General features: G+C 44.8%; 1 protein-coding gene across 1 annotated transcript in view; it reads left to right on the plus strand.

The window, feature by feature from the left end:
* LOC104476163 (fibrillin-2) overlaps positions 1-23,590 on the plus strand; it is a 109,990-nt gene that overhangs the window by 27,024 nt on the left and 59,376 nt on the right. The window contains exons 5-7 of the mRNA XM_086767064.1: positions 845-940; positions 16,912-17,109; positions 18,460-18,585. Of these exons, the coding sequence (XP_086623190.1) occupies positions 845-940; positions 16,912-17,109; positions 18,460-18,585 (420 nt within the window). The remainder of the gene's footprint in view (positions 1-844; positions 941-16,911; positions 17,110-18,459; positions 18,586-23,590) is intronic.

Below are 23,590 nucleotides of genomic sequence, written 5' to 3' on the forward strand. Positions count from 1 at the left end.
AGAGCTTGGCACTAGACCAGCGAGGGCCACGCTGAGGTATCGTACAAGATTGCTGTGGACCTCACCTTTCATGAAATTATATTCTTCTCGTCTTCAGTGCACTCGTGTTGTTGGGCAACTGAGGAGCTCAGAGAGTGAAGCTGTGCGTAGGAACTTTAGGAAAGTATCACAACAGTACTCCTCTCATTAGTCATTACAGCTGCTGAAATTTTAATAGGTCAGTGGCATCTGTCACAACCAGCCATTGCTTGTGTCACATGCAGAAGTGTTCCTAAATCCTGTTCAATTTGCTTCGCCTCAGCGCGGGACCTAATCAGCAACCTACTCCTTTGATTTCAGTCCTAGACTATTGACTGCAGGTTTTCAACTAGGGGTAGCAGGTCTCATTTTAAGTCAATGAATAGTTGTGTGCTGATCAGCCTGGTTCTTTGCTTTGGATACATGGGACTGAATGGCTGCCTAGTCTCCTCTCCTCACATTTCACTGTTGTCATACATTAAACATTTGCCTTTATGCAGTTTCTCATTTGTATCAATTCATCTTGACCTTGACATTTAAATCCCAATGCTGACCCGAATGAACTAAGACTCCAGAGCACAGGAAATCCTCTCAAGTGAAGTAAGAGTTTAGAGCCCTTTTATAAATGGGTTCATTCATAAACAGGAAGTAATTTTTCAGGAAAAAATATCAAACTTTTCTCTGTATATTCACTGCATGGAGGAGGCTCCTGATGGGTGAACAACATGAAATAGGTGATATTCCAAGTCCTGCCAGCACCACATGTCTCACACTGTGGTTTCACTAAGAGCAGAAATCACTGATTTCTCTTTCTATTTCAAAATAGCTGTCTGTGAAAACGGCTGTCAGAATGGAGGTAGATGCATTGGGCCAAACCGTTGTGCTTGTGTCTATGGATTCACCGGTCCCCAGTGTGAGAGAGGTAAGGAATGTATTTTCATTATATTATCACTGACAGAGCATAGGATCAGGAGTTGTATATTTAAGTACATATGTTAAAAATACACAATTTTATGTGAATTTCTTCTCAATTCCTCTCTCTGATGATGCAACCTGTAATGACAACCTCATGCCCAAAGCACTCCCTGGGATCCCTGGTTATTACATGTGCAGGATGCGAAATGCCTGCTGACTACGTGGCTGTTCAGTGTCTCTGGATCCTCCTCTCCACATATGGCCCCTTGTAGCTGTTTGTTAAACATCAATAAACCCCGTACTGAGTACAAAAAGGGTATTTTTCTCTTGGGCATTTCACTGTTTCTTGTCTTGATAACCTGGGAGTGGTTTAGAAACGTCAGTAAGCAGCTTAGCAGAGCATCCTCATGAAGGGAAGGTGATGCCATCAACCCGTCCTAAACACTAAGAGAGAAGGGAAAAGAAACGTAAGCCAAAATTTTCAAGTGTGCCAATGTGATGGATTGACCCCAGCCAGCAGCCAAACATCCATTCTACGTCTCTTTCACTCCCCTCTCTGTTGGGATGGGTGGAAGATAGAAGGAAGTCAGAAAGACTCCTGGATGGAGATGATGCTAGTTTAATAAGGAGAGCAAAAGCTGCGTGTGGTAGCAAAGCAAAATAAGGAATTGATTCACTACTTCCTATCACTGAGCAGATGGCCAGCCAATTCCTGGGAATAAGGACCTCAGCACCTGTAACGGTGGCTGGGAAGACAATTGCCATAATCGTCTCATATCCCCTTTTCCTCCTTCTTTCCCTGAGATTTTATTGCTGAGCATGGTGTCATATGATGTGGAATATCCCTTTGGCCAGTTCGGGTCACTTGTCCCAGCTGCGTCCCCTCCCAGCCTCTTGCCCAGGCCCAGACTACTGAACTGGATCTGGAGAGCAAGCCTTGATGCTGTGCAACAGCCGAAACGCTGGGGCATTATCCACACTATTTTAGCTACAAAAGGAAAACACAGCACCACAGTGAAGAAAGTTAACTCCATCCCAGTCTGACTCAATACAACCAGCCAATTTTGGTGCCCATTTTGAGTTACCCTGAGCTGGAGTCTCAGAGTTCACTGATCCTGCTCAGCACCGCACATACAACTCACTGCAGCTCTTGCAGAGGAGTGAGGTCTAAGGAGTTAGGGACCACACGCAGTTAGGGACCACATGCAAAATACTGGTTTAATGGCTTGGCCAGCTAGCACAGGAACTCCGTCAGACATGGGCAGACGGCCGTTCACCAGGCAAGCACTCGGCTCCCCTGCCAGTAAGACTATTTCTGCAGCCTCCTGCCGCTCTCACTATATAGAAACAAATTCCTTCGGCAGCTCAAGTGATTGCCTGAATTTGACCTGTCCTGTGTGCTTCAGGATACAGTTACGTTTGAGTGAAGGTTAATACCATGTACCATCAAAAATTAAAACTAATGATATCATTAATGCTAACAGCCGATAGTTTTCAAATGAATATGAACTTGAAACCCTAAAAGTCAATATTCCAGCCTTTGCAAAATTATTTTTATGGTTTAGTACCATATTTACTTGAAAAACCTTGAAAATTATGACCAGAACGTAAGGTTTTCCATGAAAGAACCGTATTTTAGTAAAAATATTTCAAAGGGAAACAAGCCAACTCTGGTTCATTGTAAACCTCATGCAGTTCGATGCCAGCTGCTCATCTAGTAAGAGCAGCGAGAACCACAGTTTTCACCAGCTGAGAATATGGCTCCTAAGTGACATGTGGCTTTGCTGTATTTAATCCAGCCAGCGTGTGCTGAGTGGCTAGATCAGATTTACAGTTGGGCAGTGTGGGCAGGACTGAGGTTTTGGCTGAGACGCAAAATTTCTCCCTTTCCTGTTGGCTTAACTGGACATCTCACGACACTGCTCCGATATGATTTTTGGCACGGGTCAGAGTGGCACAGAGCAGAAATGAAACTGAAACACGAAGCCAGTGTGTAAACTCCCAGGATTAAGATCAAAGCACGCTGGAAATATTCTGCTTTTCTAGCCTCTCACTTTCCTGAGATTGGGCTAATTCTGTTTAACTCCGTGTCCAAGGACTGGACTGTTCTTGCCTTTAATGTTTTTTTTTTTTCCAAGTTGGGGATTCTTGGCAATGTGATTTAGAGGGTGAGATAGGAATAACAGTTGGTTTCCGGTAGCCCAGGCATCAGTCAGCCCTACTTGAACAGCGGCCAGCAGAAATAGGCAGAACTCGACATAGCTGTGCAATGTTCCCTGGGTTGCAAAAGTATCTCCTGAACCTAATGGTACAGGCCCGTAAAAGGCCTCGCTGTGGTTTGAGGCTCACATTTATTGGATGCAGAGAAGGGTAAGCTCTTTAAAAGCCTCCACACACAATGAAGTCACCTTTCATTGTTCCAGTCTCCTCCTTTTTACTTTCCTGCAAACGCAGATATCGGTTGAGCACCACAGTTACATATTCTTTAAGCCCTTTCTGTGCCTTTTTCTAACATACACACTTGGACATGCATTACTTATGGAAAAGTGTGACGATAACAGCCTTTCTCTTTTGAAGGCTCTACCTTGCAAGATTCCTCCCCCTAAAACCCTAAACCTGAGCGCTCCAGAACTGTGTCTGTAGAGCTGCTTTATTTTTTTTCTGTCTCATGGGTGTCTGAAGTATTGGGACTCATAAATTGATATGGATGTTGTCTGTTTTTTAAAAGAAAGCTGGAAATTTCTTAAAGAAACTTCTGGATACAGCAGTGCAAGGAAGAACTGAAAAATCCTACTGTCCTGACTGTGTGTGTGGTGGTGGAAGGAGTAGGAGAGAGAGTGGAAGAGGCAGGGAAGGAAGGGGTCTGAGCAGGGGCAGGCTTTGGAGACATCTTGTAATGTATAAAATTCTTTAAATAAAGAGAGCATTTTTACAAAGCCTTTAGAGATTTGGTTTAGTCCAGACTTGTACTAAGAGACAAAACAAGCTCTCCAGCTGTGTATACACGGGTCTTCCCTGCCAAGACAAACAGAGCGCTTGCTTTGCTAAGAGATGTTAAAAGTTACACTTTTCAAAGAGGCTCCTGGCTGGGCAGCCTGCGAGTTTGCAGCCAGGTGAGATGGTTGTGGCTGACCTACCGAGCATAATTAGTGTGATAGCAAAGAACTTAACCCTTCCAAGGAGAAAATGAATTCCTGCTCCATCACTAGGCCTGTTAAGATGAAGTCCCTAAGCACTAGACTTTACTGGAGACACGACCGCTGTTGAATTTCTGTTCAGTTTCTCCATTTAAAGCAGCCATGGTATTTGACATGTTTAAAAGCATCCTTGGGAGTCTCCAGTAACAGGAGACTCAAGTAGCAGACACGGATCATCTATAGCTCTCAGTTTAGCTCTGAGTCTTGTTCCTGAAGGTTTTTTCCTGAAGAAAGATTAATTCAAAGCAGAGCCTGAAACCCACTGGCTTCATATGTAGGAAGTAGTGTTTTCAGCCCAGGTGATGCTCTTGCAGCATGGCTGGGTATGTGGTGGAGTACTCTGGAAATTCCTCGGATTCCTGCCTGCATCTCTGCAGGCAGAGAACTTCCACTAATGCCAGTTACTGTCTAGTAAGACATTATTCACCACCTTCTTTCTCACACAGAGTAGCTCCTGTGACGTTTCTCATGGGGGAACCATTGCGAACTACTACGTGCATCATGCTGGCATTAGGCAATAAGAATGCGCTCTGGCATACTTGTGTCTGCAGCTTCCAGAGCACAAAATGAGAGGCTGTCCTGACTACAGAGTACAAAGGTAGTACTGACAGTACTACTGACAGGTAGTTTAAGCTGGCTTTCACTGTCTTTCAGGAGAGAAAGCAGAGATAATGTGATACCTACAGTCATTTCCCTCAGTGCTGTGCTGGGAGATGTCTACTGATAGGAACCATCTGGGTTGGCAAATCAGGCCACACTCAGCCTGCAGAAGAGAGGACGTGTTGTAGGACACATCTCTCCATCTCTCCCAGCCCCACGACTGAAATGGGGCAGTTGGTTTCAATCATAGCTGGGTTTAATGTGGAAATTTTATGTTCTGAGCATGTATGAGCTCTGCTGCTCCATCCTGTGTCTGGGTCATTGCTTTTGCTTATTTGAGCAGCTCTTTACATCACTCTGTTGTGTTTTCTCTGTAAAATAATAGACATTTTGCTGCAGCACAAGGACTGTGAGGAGTCACCAAAGGGTTGCTTGTTAGCTTTGTACAGTTGCTGGTGTTTCTAGTGTGGCTGTTAGCTTTCCTCACTGGAGGTGTGCTTTCCTACAGAGTTTGGAGTATCAGTTTGGACTGGCAAGCACTGAAAAATGTGCCCGTCTATGTTGAAAAGAAGGCATTCAAACTCCACAAATCTGTCTGATTACAGATTTATTTAGGGTTTTAATTTGACTTTATTTTGCTAGAACCATAAAAAGAGACTATTTTACTTTTAAACTATAATAAACTAAATTCCTGAATGCTAAGCAACAGTTTCTGCTGCTGTACACTCAACACGCTGCATGTTCAACAGCTTAGGGCTCCAGTAAGAGGCTGCTTTGTAATGGAAGCAATCTAAGTACCTTCGCACTTCATTCGGGAAATACTCCACTTCAGAGGTAAATACCTTAATGGCTAGGTACTCAAATAATCTTAGCATCATTTCCTCTCTGCTTGACATCTTCAGAGATGAAGAACTAGTAAATATATTGTATAACCCCAGCAGCCTTTGGTAACATGAACTCACATTACATCAGTGTTGGAGGAAAAGCTGCAGTACAGAAAAAATGAATCTGTGGGGAGAGAGGCCTATTTTCTTTTAATAGTTTTACAGAAAAATGAAAAATTTTGATGTCATGTCTCTGATTCCACCCTCCTTCAAGGAGGAAAAAAATGTTAAAAGTAACAGCTTTTGACTTGGGTGAAGCTGTGGAAGCTCCTCCTGTGTTCCAAGGATGAGGTTTAATTTGGGTTTTTTTCCATCCAAATGCAGAAGTCTTCACTGTGGATGCCAGTTGATACCTCTTGTGAAAGAAAGTCTTATTTTACTTTGGAAAAAAAAGATTTTCAGAGTAACGTTCTCAGTCTCTGTGCAGACTATGGTTCCTATGATTCATCTGGTTCAGAAGGCCCTTGCATGTCTGCATGTCCTCTCCTAACCAATACAAACAAACACTGGTTAGGTCTGATTCTGGTAGTCAGTCTTGTCTAAGGGAAAGAGAAATCCAAAATTATCTCTATCATTCCCTCCAGCTTTTCTAGAGACAGACACCCCATGCCACATATAAGCAGAATACACAGTCCAGAACATCATCTTGTAACGTACAGATGGATGCTAGTGAGTCTCAGCAAAAACTGCAAATTAATCCACTCGGATTTCCAAATGGTGGGAATGTTGCAGAATACCCCATTAGTCTTGCTTGTAAGGCGTCTCCAGCCCCCATCCTGAGAAGAGTTATTAAGAGTGGCTTTGTCTTAGCTTTTCTGTTTCCTCTTCATAATAATTTTGTTCTCCAAATTTTAATTCTAATTTGGAGGCTTAGGAGAAATGAAGCAGCCACGCAGGATGTGTCTGATCTCCATGCGTGCAGGCGAAAGCCACAGCAGGAAGCAGCCAGCAGTAACGTGGTACCTTTGCTCACTCCTGTCTTAGTCAGGTCACAGTCCTGAACTTCTCAAATGCTGCTGCTAATGAAATAATCAGTAGGGATATACATATTTCGTACCTTTAGCTCAAACCTCCCCCAGAGCCCAGGCACACAAGAACACGCATCATGCTAGCAAGAAAAGGGACCACAAGTATTTCATGGAAATTCAATGCCATCTGAGATAACTCAGAAAAGTCTTTAGTTTTAGCCTTTGCATTTCAGATGAAGGTACATCAAATTCATTAATTTGAGCTGCCCAGCAGAATTTTTGTTCTGGGGATAAATGTCTGGTTGGCAAAAATATCTCCTCAGGCACAACTTCTGGCTGTGCCTGAGGTCCGTGCACGTTGTGAAACTGAGCCCAAATCCAGCTGCTCTTCTGAAAGAAGAGTGACACACAGCAACAATCCCAGAGGAATGGAGAGATCCCAGAAGCATGGAGCGGGATATGGCTCCCAAGACCAAACTGACATTTGTTTTGCCTGGGCCTCCACATGCATCCCCTGAGCTGCAAGGCAGTTCCAAAGTGTCATGAACTCTTATTTGTTTCTTGGGTTTCAGTTCTCTGGGGCAGGGCAAAGACAGGGGAAAGCACTGGCCATGGTGGCTCCTTTCTGTCATGCCCACTCAAAACTGTCTGGGCGATGTGAGTGTAGTACGCAGCTGAGACACGAGTTTGCTGGACACTCAGCAAGCCCTTCTTCCTAACAATTCCAGATTAAGCTTGAAGTTACTTCAACCACAAGCCTTATGGAGGAATGTAATTGGCAGTGGTTAAGATTTTTTTTTCCCCAGATGAGGTTTTTAATAAAAGACTGTTTACAAAGAGATTTCTCATCCTCGTTAGAAACTAGGCGTTCAGCTGATTTTTTCCTAGTGTTCTGCTAACCCAGATGTTAAGACATAAAGCAGAACTCGTAGCTGAGGTATGTGATGGAGTTCCTTCTCCTCAGCCTGCCTCCAGAGGTGAGGCATAAGCTCCCATTTCTCTACATTGTAGTAGAAAAAGCATTTTGATAATCAACTGTAGTCCGAAGAGCTCTGATATCTACTGCTGTAACTTGCCTGCATTTATGCAGAAAGGCCTGGCAGAGACTTCACCCTGACTGGAATTCAACTCTGTACTCAATTGTAGGTTGCCATTTTCCTCCTGCAGACAGGTTGACTTTGTAAAATAATTATAGTTCTGTGAAACCACGTTTCCCTCTGATCTCTGCGGAAAGCCGGTCGTAGTCTGCTGGGAGTACTGGTGGGATGTAGATACATCCTGCACGTATAATTTTCCTGCATGCCCATGGGCTTTATGGTACAATCTTTAATGAGACAATCACATACTACTTTTCCCCTGCCAGAGGGTGGGCAGCACTCCCAAAGCACAGCTACTTAATCCCTTTCTTTGCTGCTTGGTGTTCAGCATGTGGCTCAGAGGCCAGTTCCCTGTGCACAGTGGGAACCAGCCTCTGGAACCAGATTTAATTTCTTCCAGAGACGTTAATGGAAACAGCATTCCCAACATTTATCTTTAAATCTGACAGGAATGTTTTGACTGGAATTTTCCAAAACTGCTTATCCTGAGTGCAAACCTGTTTCAGCCTGAATAGGTAAAATGTGGCAAAGGTACAAGTAATAGCAAAGAGGGTCCTTGCAAAGAGATACGTGAGTCAACCTTGTCCAACGGCAAACTGTTCGCATTGCCACTAAGAAACACAGGAGTGTTTGAGTCAGCTGTAGCTGAGTGAGCCAAGGAGGCTGGACTGTCACGGGTTGGGACCTTCTTGTTGCTCAGCTGGCACCTCACTGCCTGCTCTGGCTCAGGCAGGAAGGTGCCTGTCTTATCTTCTGACCCTTCGTTGCTCTTGGATGCAGTGACATGTGGCTTTCTCTCATTATCACTGCGGGGAGGAGTGTCTATGAGCAAGAGTATCCTGATGTTGTGGAACCTGCTGATCCTTGTGGAATAAAAGTGGCATGAAGATAAATGCCTGTTTTCACATTTCACCCAAATCTGGACACTCTCTCTGCGAGGGCTGTAAGCAGCCCTCTCCAGCTGACTGTGAGGAGTGCAATGGGACATCACATCATGGTCACAGGCTCAGTGGAGCATGTTTGGATGTAGAAACATGAAGGTTCTGCTGCACTGATACCAGCCCATGGCTGTGCATCAACCTCTGCTCTCTGCAAGCCCGTGAAGATGGATGAGGAGGAACGCAGACTGGCAGGAGAGCCATTGGTTGGTTCACATCTACTCAAGGCCCTTGGGCAGGTCTGTGAATGGGCACTCAGCTCATGGTGACAGAGCAGCTCCAGGCCTGTACAACCACATACCCCATTTGTGGCAGGGGCTTGGAATGCTTCCCATTGAATGCAAAGGCAAAGCCTGCTAGAGTCTACTGGGATAAGAAAATGATAAGGAGAGCGCAATGTTTCCACTTCCATTAATTAATTCTAAGAAGAATCTATTAACTTGCTGTTTGTGTCTGCTTGGTTATTTCTGAGGCTTCTTCCTTCTATTTCAAGATACTTTAGCTGTGGACAAGCCTCTTCCAAAGAATATCTTGCTCTGCCAAGCACAAGCATTGCATTGCCGCTTTTGAAATACAAAACTTCTGCTGAATGCAGCAACAGGCGGGTGATGACTGCAGGTCATGTGCAGTAACATAAATACAATCAGGCAAGACCTGTACAAGCACCACATTGTTTGGAAGTCCTTGCTCAGTAGTGTCCTTGCCATCACTTGCTCCCAGCTCACTGTCCCAGAAGGAAGGTAGGCAAAGTCCACAAAACCTCTGCCCAAAATTGCTTCCCACCTGGCAGACACAGATTTCTTCTTCCTTTACTCAGTCCTATCAGGAATACACAATCAGTTGTCCAGGAGGAATCCCCCAAATTCAGCTACAGCTCAGCCCAGCCACCATCTCCCTGTACTCTTTCCGCTGCTATCCAGAAGCCTGCCCACAGCCATGATCTCTGCCAAAGGAGTCTGAGAGGTGCAAGGCTTCCACGTGGTGCAAGTGTGTGCGTAGGGAAATGTCTAGAGCTACAAACCCCCTACGCCACCCCCAGCACTTCCATTCCTGCTCCTCTGTTTCTGCGCTAACTGACCAGGCAGCGATTCAACAGCCCACAGCGTTCTGACCCCATGGTCTCTTCCAGGATGGAGGACAAAGTGTGGCAGTGCCAGCCTCCTGCTTCAACTCTCCCAGATGTTTCTACAACTGCTGGAATACTGGTCCCATTTTGCCATGTGTTTGCTTTGTGCCTCAGATGGTGCTGCACTAGAGAGTCCTTGGAGGAGGGTTGTGCCTGGAGCTCTATCTCAGGTTTCATCGGGCTAAGACTTTGACAGGAAACTGTAAAAATAGGACAGGAAAACTTTAAAAAGTTCTCCCTTTACTATTTCCTTTGAATATTTTTTTTGAGCACTTGGAATGTCTGGCCTTATAAACTGCCCCAGCCAGCTTTTTCTTTTCTGCAAAAGTCCAAACAGTTAAACATCAGGAATGTGGCTGTGTTTGTATGAGGTAAGGAAATGACTAGGTGGAGAAAGTATTCCATGAGCCCTTTACGCAGACCCTCACGCTGTTCTCCCTGCATCCACCATCCCCCCTCCCACCAAAGCTGTCACGTCTCAACACTGCCTGAGAGGCTCAGCAGATATTTAGAATTGTGTTGCGTGCCGAGACGTACGCTCAATGTTATAAAATTGCATTCACATTTAGTGCAACAGAAATCATCGTGTGGGAATTTTTATGAGTAGCAGTTTGCAGAGGGATCTGCCAGATTAGTGCCTTGCCTTGGTTGCATCGGCTCTTGCTCGCTCCCAAGCTGTTTGTCTTGCTCCAAAGCCCAGAAGGTTACACACAAAGAATTGCAAGGCTGTGCTGCCATGGCCTGGGGGACCCAAGCCTCCTGCTGATGGAAATCATTCATTGAAAATAGAAAAATAGATATCGGGCTTGCTATCCACTCTCCTTGCTCTCCTGGACTCGGTTGCTGGAGCTTTTAGAGAGCAGTGTGGAAGCCTGCCAAGGCCCGGGGCATGTGTTGGAGTGACCTCATCCCAGCGAGGTCCGTAGCTCCCCGAGGATTACTTACAAGCAACGTTTGTCCTTACTGTTTTAAGAGAAAGCCTTCAGTGAAAGCATTGTTTATTATGAGAAGGAATCTGATTTTTAGCAAAGAAAAATCTCTTCTTCCTTGCTGCTCTATTTATTAATTTTGTAAAGAAGGAATTCACCCAGCCCACGGCCTGTCTCACAAGGGGATTCCAGCCCAGCGGTGCCAGAGAAGGGACACGCCGAGAGCGCAGAGGAGAGCTCTTCAACCCCTTCACCTTCCTCTTAGCCTGCACTCTGCAGATCTGCTTACACGGCCGGGGCCAGGCGTATCCGTGTTTCTAGGACTGATTGAAATAGCAAGGAAAGTAGTGCAATTGTTCCTGCTTTTGCATCTTTGCCCAGGGATCTGAATTCCCATTGCAAGCATTAATTTACTTGGTGACACCCCGCTGGGTAGATGGATGTTACAGAAGCTGGGAAAGCTATACTTTTTCTTGTGAAAATTTTCAAATGAAATGCTTCTCTTCGAAAGTTCTTTGTCAAAAACTACCAATTTTCCCAAAGGGATAGTAAGAGCCCATTAAAAAGGAGTAAAATATTAAGTGCCCCTCCCCCTCCTACAGCAAAGCAGTAATTTAAATTAGATATGAAATAAAGTTGTAAATAGTTCAAGTTCAGGTACTGTTTCAATCAGGTGTTACAAAACTTATGAAGGACGCCTTGGCTTATAGAAGTGTTCAGTTTGGGATCGCCTTCAAAGAAATCAGTCAGAGTTGCTGAAATTAACATTTCCCTGCGTTGAGTTATGCTGTATATGCCGGGGAAACATTCCCTACAAAAGATTTCTGTTGTTTTCATTTAGCATTGGGGAAACTGAGCAACAGAGAAGGTGCCTTCCAACTGTTGTATATAAATGTTTGATAGCCTCAGAGTGGTAATTTTAAATAGTCTGAAACTGATTATTCTTTTTTAATGAGTCCAAGTTGCATTTCTGGCATAAATTACAGCCATGGTTGGCAAAGAGTAGTGCATCGTTCTTTATTATCTCTTGTAGGAGGTGAGACAGGTTCTGGCAAGGTGAACTCAGGCTAAGTAAGGTAGGCAAAACCAGGGCAGCATCCTTGGTCAGCACAGCACCCCAAGTAGTGGACATGGGGAAACTACGAGGTTTTGTGTGCTGGCTCGGCTCAATCAGAAGTACTTGAACCCACTTACTGCACTTTAACATCGCACCCCTTCCAGCAGGACTCCATGCAGCACGTGGGTGAAGACAGATGTCCAGAGCAACCGTGAATCATTCCCGCACTTACATCTTAGACACACTAATTAGGAAAGTTAAAAATGTCTACAGGGATATTTTCAGGAAGCTGTTTGCAAGTGGAATAGCGTGGCTCAGTGTAAGAGCATTGGTGATGGCATAGATCCTACCCATTAACTCCCCAACGGTTTGCGGCTTGGAATTGTTAGGAATGACCGTTCATCAGCTATAGGAGTTCCTAACGATCTCCATAACAACCAGCTAAACATGGAAACTAGGAATGAGGTCTACTCCTGTTACGCTTCCTCTTCTGAGCACATCTGAGGCCTGTGTTGGCTGCAGGATGGGGCAGATAAGACTCACTGTAGGCCCAGCCTGACTCTGCAGCATCTGCAAAAGCCCCTAGTCCTAGGTGGTCCTTCAAAGCCATGTGTGGGGGGAGGAGAGGGTTTGAAAACAAAGAGCATAGCAAGGAGTCACATTTCTTGTGATTAATGCAAACACGTTGATGTTTCAACCCCGATGCCTCGGTGCCTTTTGCAATTTGAGTGCTCTCTTTGCTGCCTGCTCAAGAAAAGTAGGCACGAATAGTAACCTAATCCAACTGTACGGCGATAAGAAATCTACAGATCAGGTTGCTAAGCGCAGTCTGCTTTGCAATTAATAAGGGAAGAGAGAAAAATGAGAACAGTGCATCATCAGCCTGATGATAGATGCTGGGAGAGAAGCTGATGTCTGTCCTATGCCAAGTGTTTACTGTTTGCAAAGCTGTATTTGGAGAGGTTAAGTCAGGCAGTGAGCCGACATGTTTTTTGCAGCTAGAAGTGATTGGGAAGGGACCAGATATGCATAGCCATGCTGTGTTAAAAATCTCTTCTGTGGAGGTGAAGAGAGTCTGACTGATTCCCAAAATAAAGCCTGATGCAGTACTTCTTGGAGTCTCTTTAGTGAGAACTTTACCTGCAGATGGAAAGGTGGAACTCATCCATGTTCAACCACTGGACACTGTTATTGTAAGCCTGAGTAAGCTTGAAAGAGGGAACAGGAAGAAATCTCAGCTTTCAGCGAGGAAGGCACCTCCTCTCTGTTTTTCCAAGAGATGTACCAGCAAAGACCAAACTTCTGAAGAGCAACTACTTGCAACAGGGTTCCTGGAAGATGGGATCCCATACATAGACTGTAAAAGGGCTTTAGACATCTCCTGAGTGTGCATATTTCCTTAATAAAAATTGATTGGTGCCTCATTAAAAATTTAATAATTTGACCATTAAAATTAGCAACAGATGGGAGCTGGAATGCAGCCAGGCTTTCTGGACTCCAGACTGCAATCTCCTTGGCTTCGTTCCCTCCAAAGAAGTAATCTACATATGAAAATCTATTTTTGTCAATTATTTGTTTAAAAAGGGGTGTTCTCCTTACAATTATGCTTTCGTTATCAATCTCAAGGAATTCTTACTGTAGTGCATCCAGCCATGCACTGTGAGACAACGTGGGAGGTGCAAGTTTACCCCTTTCTTCTTTATACGGTGCTGCCGTACCTTGGTTTTGGGTTATACATTTATGTGGTCTGACCTCCTAAGTCAATCAGAGCCCTTTGTGAGTACACACCACAATGACATCAGACACATGTTCTTCTCCATGCTCCCTTTAGACTAGAAAAGGGGGAAACCAAATCCTCTTTATTAGGTGTTTCTGCATTGTCCTAGAGTTAACAAGGCTTCAGAATAGCTCATAAAATGTATGATATTTCACTGTAAGCACATGGGCACTGCCACATTCAAATGCTCTGCGGCCCGCCTAACCACAGTTATCTGACACAGAGAGTCCGGCTACAATGTGCTGAACCAAAACCCATTCTAAAATTTAACTGCCCAGATGGCTTACAAAGTGGTAAGAGTGTAGATTCAGGGCCTCTGCCTGAAATGACTTTGTGCCTCAGAGCTCTGGCAGTATCCAAAAGCTAATGTCTGGGGAATAGTATAGGAACAGGGCAATCCTATATGATCCTCCTCTGTAAGACACTCCTGGGCTCCAGGCACCTGTAGCTCAGAATCTTTAACAATTCAAAACATCCTCTGGTAGAAGAATTCCCCTTAACTTATATTTTGCCTGAAAACCACTTTCCTCCATTTCTTTTCAGCCAGCATTAATTCTTATCGGCCTGCAATACTTCCTGGTTCTGGCTCTGCAAGTCAGATCCTCCTTAGGTCATTCATGTTTTTGTCCCCTGCTATCAGGTATTGCTCCAGGTGTTTCTTTTTCAGACTGAGGACTGCTAAGCAGTGCAGCTGTTCCTCATACATAAGCCCTTCCACACCTCTGATTATCCTTGTTGCCTCTTTCTAATCCTTTCCTAATTCTGAGCTGGGGGCTTGAACTGCAAGCAGCTCTCAGGATGGTCGCAAACTGTGAGTTTAGTCATGATGCTCTCTCTTTTGTTCTTTAGTCCTCTTCTAATACTTTGGAACAGTCTGTTAGCCTTTTTGTCTGTTACTGAGTTGATTTCTCCGTTGAAATACGATCACAAAGCAATTTCTTTCATAGCTCTTTCGGTATCATTGTTGAGCAGATTTGTACTTTTCACTGGTGTGGTTATAAAGGGCTCTCCTTGGTCTTTCCCTCAAGGTTGAAAATTTGAAAAGAGCCTTTCAGTTTTATAGAAGAAGACAAGAGGTGAGCAAGCAACTCAAATTTTGTTGTTTTCTTTTCTAGGAAAAAGCTAGAACACACTAAAGCATTAAACTTGGCATGGCGGGAGACATTAATGAAGACCATGTGCTTTGGTACCTTGTTAAAATTTGGGTCAAAAATCAAAAGATGATTCTTTGGTAACTCACCATTGTAAATATAGTACATATTTCTGTTCTGATTTCCACACAAAGGCATTTTTATGAGATCATGTCATCTTTATACCGATGTAACTTCAAAATCATTGCCCTTTTTTTTTTTTTTTTTGCTGAAGTCCCTCTTGATATTTACTTCTCAGTGACATCCACAGACCAAACTTCTTTGACACTTCTAGTTTTCCAGTATGACTGTGCCCCTAGCTTCTCAAGAAGTACAAATCAGAGGCAGTATTAAGCTGGAAATAAGCAATTATTGTGCTAATTGATTCTTTCACAGAGATAGAGGAGGATTTGTCGTGTGGTTTCCGTATAGCTTATGCTAACCCTGATGCCAGGTGGGATAATTACAACACAGGTGAATCTCACCCAGTTTTTACTCAGCACAAGCCACAGGCGTGAGGAAGGCATGTCAGCACAGGCGTTGTCAGTTTAAAGCCTGCAGTAATTACCAGTGCTTCCAGATGATCTTTTACAGCCTGGGATAAAGGCACTCTGTCATGGTTTCATGCAAATGTAGGTTCTGCTGATGTGGCTGTCATGCAAACATACCCTATGGGAGAAAGCTTTCTGTCTCGAACCATCTATTTAATGATTTTTTTTCTTGCTTCTTATTCTTTGCACGTGTGTGTCAGGATTTAAAAAGAAGGGAGCTGATTGCAAAGGTCATGTGTGGAAAGACTTATATCTGAGAACTGCAGGCCAAGAAATGGAGTATGGACAACGAGGTCTGCCTTGTCGAGTGTCTGTATTATCCTAAGACATTTCTGGAAACAGAACTATTAGTCTTTAGATGTGTGTGCCAGTGCTGCCCATGGCTCAAGATTTAGGTATAACCACTTTCCACACAAGATTTTGTTGCTTCACACGTCAAATCCAAATGTTTCACTGCAAAGACAACTGTGGGTTAATCTGGGTACTGATGCAGGGATTTGGGTTCACAGTCAATTACTAGTTATTGAGCACTCCAGCGTCAAAATTCCATAAGCAACTTTACAAATCTCAGCCAAACTATCTGAAATAATGGCTATTTGACCAACACCTAACTTCCTCAGACAGTTAACGTGGAATTTTCTGGTCTGACAATAACGTGGTTAAAGGTCCTTTTTTCCAGCCAGAGATCAAAGACTTGCATGCAATCATCTATTCCCAGTAGTAGGAAAAAAAACCTCTTGTTTAAGAATTTTGTTTCCTGATGAATGCCTGCTGTGCTAATATCCCTAATCAAGGGTCATGAGAGCCCAGAGAGTGGCAAAACCACATTCCTTAGTGCAAACAAGCCCTTCCAAATCTTTTTGGTTTTAAGGGATAGGAGGATCCGTGCTGGGAATGAGAAATAGGCTGGTTGTTTCTGCAGCATCTGGGTTTTAAAGATCTAGTTAAAATTACCAGGGGACCTTTAAGAGTTAAATTGAAGAAATGAGTGACAATGATGTGTATTACTGCAGGAGGTTGCCTTTACAGCGACTGTCAGAGAGTATAGAGATCCCTTTGTGGCATTTACAGTAGACATCACAGGGAAGGGCTTGGAAATTCTCTCCCAGAACGTTTTCTGGGTGAGATCTAGGACTCCTCCTTTGCAAGACAAGTAGAAGTGATCTGGCAGGAAGGTATCTCTATCATCCTGTAACTTTATGTGACATAGACTGTCAGGCCCTAAGGCTGTCCATGAGATGCTTGTACCACGTCATCTCCCTACACACCTTTGCCCCTAACTACAACACACTTTGATTGCTTTGCTGACCTCAGTAGTTCCACAGAAGAGGTGGACTTGCAGCCCTGAAATTGCTTCTTTGCCTGACTTCATATTTTGAGTTCATTCTAGTGCCAGTACTTAAAGGGAGTGACTGAAGGAATAGAATAAGTATAGTTCTTGGGATGAGCCTGAGGGAGAGCAGGGAGAGCTGGCTTGGAGAATGTCTAGATGATCAGATGAAATGAACAGCAGAAAGAAGGTCATCACCTCCACTACTAGTCTCCAGCTTGTTCTTAATTTTTTTTTTCTTTTATGATTGCAGATTTTTGTTTTCCAGAACTTGTTGGCTTTGCACCTGAACGGCTGTGCTGGTAGAAAGGGGCAATAGGCGCTCTGTGTGTTAGACAGAAAATCTTGTGTTTCTGTCTTGATCTAACCTGTGGATGTTGTTGTTCTCCCTCAGATTATCGTACTGGTCCCTGCTTTAGCCAAGTAAATAACCAGATGTGCCAGGGCCAACTCAGTGGGATCGTCTGCACCAAGACCATGTGTTGTGCCACCATTGGACGGGCTTGGGGTCACCCATGTGAGATGTGCCCTGCCCAACCTCACCCCTGCCGCCGAGGTTTCATTCCCAACATTCGTACTGGAGCCTGCCAAGGTAAATGCCATGAACATCTAAAGGATTTTATATTCCCTTATCTATCCTGATGTGTGCTGAATGGGCGAGTGATGAATGACTGCCAGGAGCCCCAATACAGAGAATAGTTTTCTGTATAAACTTTGCTAAATCTGTCATTGTATGTCCCAGAGCATCACTGTGGACCTTGGCTCTCTTGTGGGATCGCCTAAGATCATCTTAACACTCTTAAAGATTCTGGCCATGCTGTGGCTATCCTGCAAGATGTAGTCAATCAGGCCAGTGTTTCTCCAGGTTTAAAACTAAGTTACAGCCTTCCTATACCCTTGTTCTCTGGTGCTGCTATTGTTGTTGGAGCTTCTGTCCCAACACTGGAATATGATCAGCACTTGTATCAAGTGACTGGTGCTCTGTAAATTGTATTGTTGGTTCAAAACAGAAGCCATAACTCGTCTGAGATCACACAAGCAAGTAAAATGTGCATAAATCATATGCGTAGAGGTTGCATTCTGTGTCTAGGACACCGAGACAAAAATAGCAGAATAGTCCACTGAGTTCCCATCAGCAGATCCCATTGGCAGCCTTTCTGGAGCTCCTGTTGCTTCTCCCCACTGATGGGTTGCAGGGGCCTCCGTGTAGAGTTGCATGAATTCCTTTCTGCATCTACAACTAATTTCAGCCTTTAGCTGCCACAGTCAAATGCCAAAATTACAGTCTAAGTCCCGCATTGGCCAGTGTCTGTAGGATAACATTGGGAAGGCTGAAGAGGAGAACTCTCTTGCTGTCTATTGTAATCTGCATTTTATGGCCCTAATCTCTTCAGGAGAGCTTGGCCTATTTAATAGATTTGTCACTCACTGCAAGCAGAACAGGAGTATAAATAATATCTGCAGCACATTAGTGTGCCGTTTTCTAGCAGCAAGTACTGAGGCCTTCGTGAGGTGCTTTGGAAAGCACAGTGCCCCTGCACAGAGGAGAAGACCACCCATGAGCCTTCCTGGGGTGGGGCTGAACAGCAAAAGCTTACAGTGCGTAGGTTCCCCTTTCTATGCTACAGCAGATGTTGCTCTCTGAAGGCTGCAGGAGAACATCCCACAAAATCAACTCTCATCCTCAACTCAGCTGCCTGCCTGGAATGAGCCACGAGGGTGTAGATGCATGGATGTTTGCTTTGGGAAACATTACTATGCTTTTGCCTCCCTCTTGCTGGCATAGATAGCCAGCAATACTTTTATTTCCTTCACCTCTTCTCTCTTGTAATCTGGTAGGTAATTGCAGTAGGAAATGTAAAGCACTCCCACCATGCTGAGATTGAGCACTGATACATTGCAAAGGCTGTGCTTTCTAACATCTTTGCGCTTCTTACTGTAGATGTGGATGAATGTCAGGCCATTCCTGGCCTTTGTCAAGGTGGTAACTGCATCAACACAGTGGGTTCTTATGAGTGCAAATGCCCCGCGGGACACAAGCAAAGTGAGACCAGCCACAGATGTGAAGGTAAGATTGCAGACTTCTGCATGCCTTCACCAAATTGCTCAGCACTGGGTTCCAGATATACTCGGAGAGCACAAGGCATTTAAAAACTTGAGAATCTCTTTGCTCACGGGGCTTCTCCAAGGCTGGCAAAGTAGAGACGTGAAAGAGCTTCTGCACCAGCCTTGATCTTAGCTTCCAAGAAGGAGGGAGTACTGCAAGCATCAAGGCATGTTAGAAAATGTACTGCAATTTGAATTTCTGATCTGTTTATCTGCTTCCCGGCGTCCAAGGTAACGAAATGAGAAACAGAGCTTGTCTGATCTTCTCTTAAACTAGAAGGAGGAGTTTTTTTTTTCATGCAGGTGTTTTCTGAAAGATATTTTAATGGCAGCACAAACTCACTGAACAGAGGGACCTCTGGAGGGCTTTAGTTCAACCTCCTGCTTAGATCAGGACCGGCTTCAAAGCCACATCAGGTTGCTCTGTCTGATTGAGTTTTGAAAACTCAAAGCCTTTTCTTTTGGGGCTCTTGTCCCAGAGTTGTACCACTGTCATGGTGAGGAATATTTTCCTTACATACACTTGATATTTATCTTTTTGTAGCTTGCAACTTGTTGCCTCTAGTTCAATAAAGTAACTGGAAGGAAGGCAAAGTGGTTGGAGTCTGACTAGCTGGGATGGCAATGGACTAAGACAACCAGAAATAACATGATGGCTCTCAGGCCACTGCAGAAGATCTGATTCCATGAGATGAGGGTATGGAGCAAGTAAATGCAGTGTTGCTTCACTGAGTTGGAGATACTATTCCAAACTGACATGTTGGCCAGAACCTGAACCTTGTCCAAAGTACAAAGCAGGCACAAATGAAAATTTGGTATTAGAGACATGAAATGCCAGTCAGCAGCATGCCTGTGAGCATCCCTCCTTTGAGCCAGAGGCCTGATACTGTCCCAGCCCCACAGAGGAAGCATACCTTCCCCCTCCAATCCAGGGTTGTCTGAAGACAGCTTGCCTGCTGTGCCTGGTTTTCCTGTCCTTCTCGTTACTTTGTAGGATGCACCTTGCTCGTATTCAGCTGAGTTGTAAATTGGAGTGATGTTTTCAGCCTCAACATCTCTCTTGGAAATGATACAGTGCTTCAGAGGCATGGTTCGTGCTTACAGCTAGGGATGCTCTGAAGCATTACTGCCTTAGCAGTAGCTAGGAGCTACTGTACCTTGAAGCCAAGCAGTGGGGTATGCAGTCTGCCTCTTCTCAGCATCAGCCTTAGCCTGGCGCTGTGGGCAGCCTGGGCGGTCCAGTCAGCTTTCCAACTCTCTGGAGAAGTTCCTGACCTGATGGAAGGGAACTTGCAGAAACTCCTCAGCACAGAAGTTGGAGGAGTTTTAAATATTAGTTACCTTCTAAAAAGAGCTCAACGGAGGCCCCAGATGCCTTGCCCAGATGAGCAGGTGCAACTCTGCTCTGAACATGTGGGCAAGCTGATCTGCAGTGTCAGCAGTCAGATCTCCGTCTGCAGGCAGGACTGCAGGAAACAGAAAGGATTGGTCTCAGCAGCTCAGACAGAGTCTGGTAAGGAGGGGCAGAGAGCTCTGTCATTTAACCAAAGGAAATGCTTTCCAGGTGGTTAGTGAAATTGCTTAGAAATGGCCAAATGCCTGATCCTCAGACTAGAGGACTAGTTTAATTTGGGGGTGAAGATTTAACAATGTTAAGACTAGTTTTGGTAGTTCAGGCAGAACTCTGTCTACTTCTGGAAGCCCCTGGAACTGCTCTTTGGTCTCGGGCTTGGTATGAGTTGGTCCTACTTAGTGAAAGTAGTTCGTACTACTTGGTGAAATTCAGGACTCGCCTAGATAGTGAGAGACAATGTCTTGGTCCATGCCGTAAGGCGCACACTTCCGTAGTGAAGCGTGGAGCACAGGCAGGGTGAGTTGCAGTCAGTATATTAAACGCTTCCAGCGACACCAGTCTGAGCCCTCTTCATGAGAGTCTGGCTCCAGTTCCGTAAGGTCCAATCTCAGCAGCTCCTTTATGACTGCTCTCGCATCTTAGAGAGGTGTGCAGACCTCTCTAGGAAGGACACGCTCTCCCCAAGCATTTTGCAGCAGTTCTTGTGGGCCAGATGCATACCTTGCCAGGCAGGCTGCACCTCTCAGAAGTAGGGGAATAAACATTTGTTGTATTTTCCAAACATCTGGCAAATGAAAAGGAAAACAGCATTAAACTTTTCCTGCCTTGGTTGTTAAAACTCTTTCCCACATACCCTAATGAAACCCTGCTGGCCTGTGTTTGCCATTTTAGGGATACAACGTGTTCGTTGTGCTGGTATAACTGCGTCCCACCTAGCTGGGCTTCAAGCACTCCACTTCTCTTTTATTCCTCTCCAAGGCTCTGTTGTAACCAAGATAAGGGATGATGAATGCACAAGAATCCACGTTTAACCTCTGGAACTTGTTTCCGGGTAGCACAGTTACACAGAGAGAGCACTCTAAAGCAGGCGGCATCACAGCAACCCACTCCCATGGCACTGTGGGTTTGACAGCATATGTTGTCCCGTGGGGTTTCTCCCAACAGTCAGTTCTCAGGGAAAGGAGTATCACTGCTCCTTTCACAGGTGACTGTTGGGAGAACAGTCACACGGGTGACTGTTCCCATGCCCCCACCCTCCTGCAATCCAGACATTTTCCTTGCTAGGATAATTCTAGTAGCCTCTATGTCAGTGCATGCTGTGTGACCTGGGTTCAGCCCTTCAGAAAAACTTTTCCAAAATGAGACACCAGCTACAGAGGCTAATCCTTCAGTGGGAGATGGATGTTCTTTTATGTTGAGAAGACATCTGTGTCAGTGGATCTTCCTCGGCAGGATGCCACAACACTTTCTAAAATTGTAACAAAAGTTTCTTGCAGTGCTCCAGCATCCAAGGAGTTGGAACCAGTAGAATCCAAACCAGCCTTTTTACATGCATATCACGTGAAGAACCAGTTTCCCCATACCCAATGATGTCCCATGTGTTTTGGCTGGCCAATGGGCTAAGGCTGGACTGTACTAGAACCATGGGCCCAACCTCAGGACACAAAAAAAGTTGTTCTTGTCTTGGTCTGCCTCACCCGTGCTGGCTGGGGACCAGGCAGAGCACATATGAAATCAGTTTAGCTGGAATCTCCTATATTCCAAGATTAAAAACAATCCATTGTCTGAATCTGTCATCCAGATGCGAGGGGCCTCTGCATGAGTCCCCACTTCCCAGAACGCCTGCAAAAGCAGCATGATGTGGCCATAAAAAGAGACATGTCCAGCATCTACAGTGTCTGTTCCATCACTTATCTTACCTCAGTCGCTAAGGAGACCACCAAAAGAGGATGCTTTTCTTTGGTATGATTTACTGACCTAGGGGTCCTTCTGTGAGAATGACTTAAACATGAGGGATGCTTTAAATGGACAAGGTTGAGATTTTGGTTTTGAGGGCTTGTTTCCCAGACACGAATCACCAGCCCGTCCCCACCAGGCAGTCAGAAGGTGAAGACGATACCTTTGTCTGGATTATCACTGCACCCCTCTAGGACATGTACCCCATGGGGGTCATGAAAACTCTGTGAATGGGGGATAGCGAGCACTATCATTCATCTGATGCTAACGCTTTCTAAACACGGGAAGATCTGGGCCCTGTCTCAGAGTTTGCTGCATGCTTTGATATATCAGGAGCGAACTGTTTGGTACAGCTGATAGAGCACTGAATTCCTGATTTGCTGGAAGTGTCTGTACTGCCGAAGGAGCTATATCAGTCCAAGTAAGCGCCTCACTGAGCCAAGGGTTTTAGTCAAAATAATAACCACAACCATAAGAGGATATTTTCTTTATCCAGGTGCGCTCCAAGCCTAAAATCTCAAAGCTGCAGGAGTTCGCTTGTCGAGTCTGTTTGTGCTAACTTTATAGCTGGTGAAAGGAGTCATTTCTCTGCTTGTGCTGAGACCATCTTGCTTTAGGAAGAGGAGATGGTTTCCTCTTGTTTTCAGATTCCTTATCCAAGCCTAGCATCCAGGAAATATTAAAACTAGATTAAATGTCTACATCAAATTCTTCCCTAGTTCCCAGGAGCTTGTATTTTCTGCTTAGAAGATTCCTCCTGGGGAGTGAAGTCAGCAGATGGGATTGTGTTTGAGCCAAAGGTCAGAGCCTGTGTCACTGTGTCTGCTGATTAATGACGTTTGCCTCATTAACGCAGCAGCATGTACCACTAATCTTCTTTGGGCTGTTTATTGGTGGGAATAGGCAGGAGGAGAGATAATGTTGTTTGTTTCCCCTAGTGATACTTATCTCTTAACACAAATGGCACCTGGAATTAAGGCTCCATTTTCAGTCCCTGAATCCCTGAAGAATAAAGATGCTTTTCTTATGCAAGATCATCTAATGCTGATAATGGAGGCAGCTCAGGTCCTAACCTCCCAAGCATGCAAGGGAGCTGCAGCTGGATCCACTGGATGAATTTTGATAGCCCAGAAGGAAAATGATGTCCTTTTTCTGTCTGCAAAATGTGAAAATGTGCACATGACATCCAGTTTGGATTTGAACCTAAATATTCTCCAAGTCCAGGGTTGCTCAGTTCCAGAGTTATTTCTGCAGCTCATCTCTAATGAATGGGATAGTGGCTTATTTTATGCCTTTGTTAATTGTGTTCTCAGGCAGCTTGAGGGATCAAGAGTTCCTGAGCTTGGGGCTGTGCAACATAAAATGAGAAATTTCTGGCACAGAGAGTTGCCTGCTCAGTTTTGGAAAGATAGCAGCATGAAACATAGCGGTGATGGTGGGGGTGGATAGAGGGTGGGGAAGGGGTAGGCTGCTCTCTTAACCAGCACTGGAGACAAGGCCAGCTTTGCAAGTGCCAAAGGATTGCATTTGTGTTGTGTTTGTATGAAAAGAGGAGCAAGGAGGGCAGATGTTGCCGGTTTATGGTAGATACTGTGCTTGGCTTACGCAGAAAGTGGAAGAGAGCAGGATCTGCTGAGGTTTGCAAGGGGAATGAGAA

The sequence above is a fragment of the Chlamydotis macqueenii genome, chromosome 26 (assembly GCF_036417535.1).
Source record: "Chlamydotis macqueenii isolate bChlMac1 chromosome 26, bChlMac1.mat, whole genome shotgun sequence".
Classification (NCBI taxonomy): domain Eukaryota; kingdom Metazoa; phylum Chordata; class Aves; order Otidiformes; family Otididae; genus Chlamydotis; species Chlamydotis macqueenii.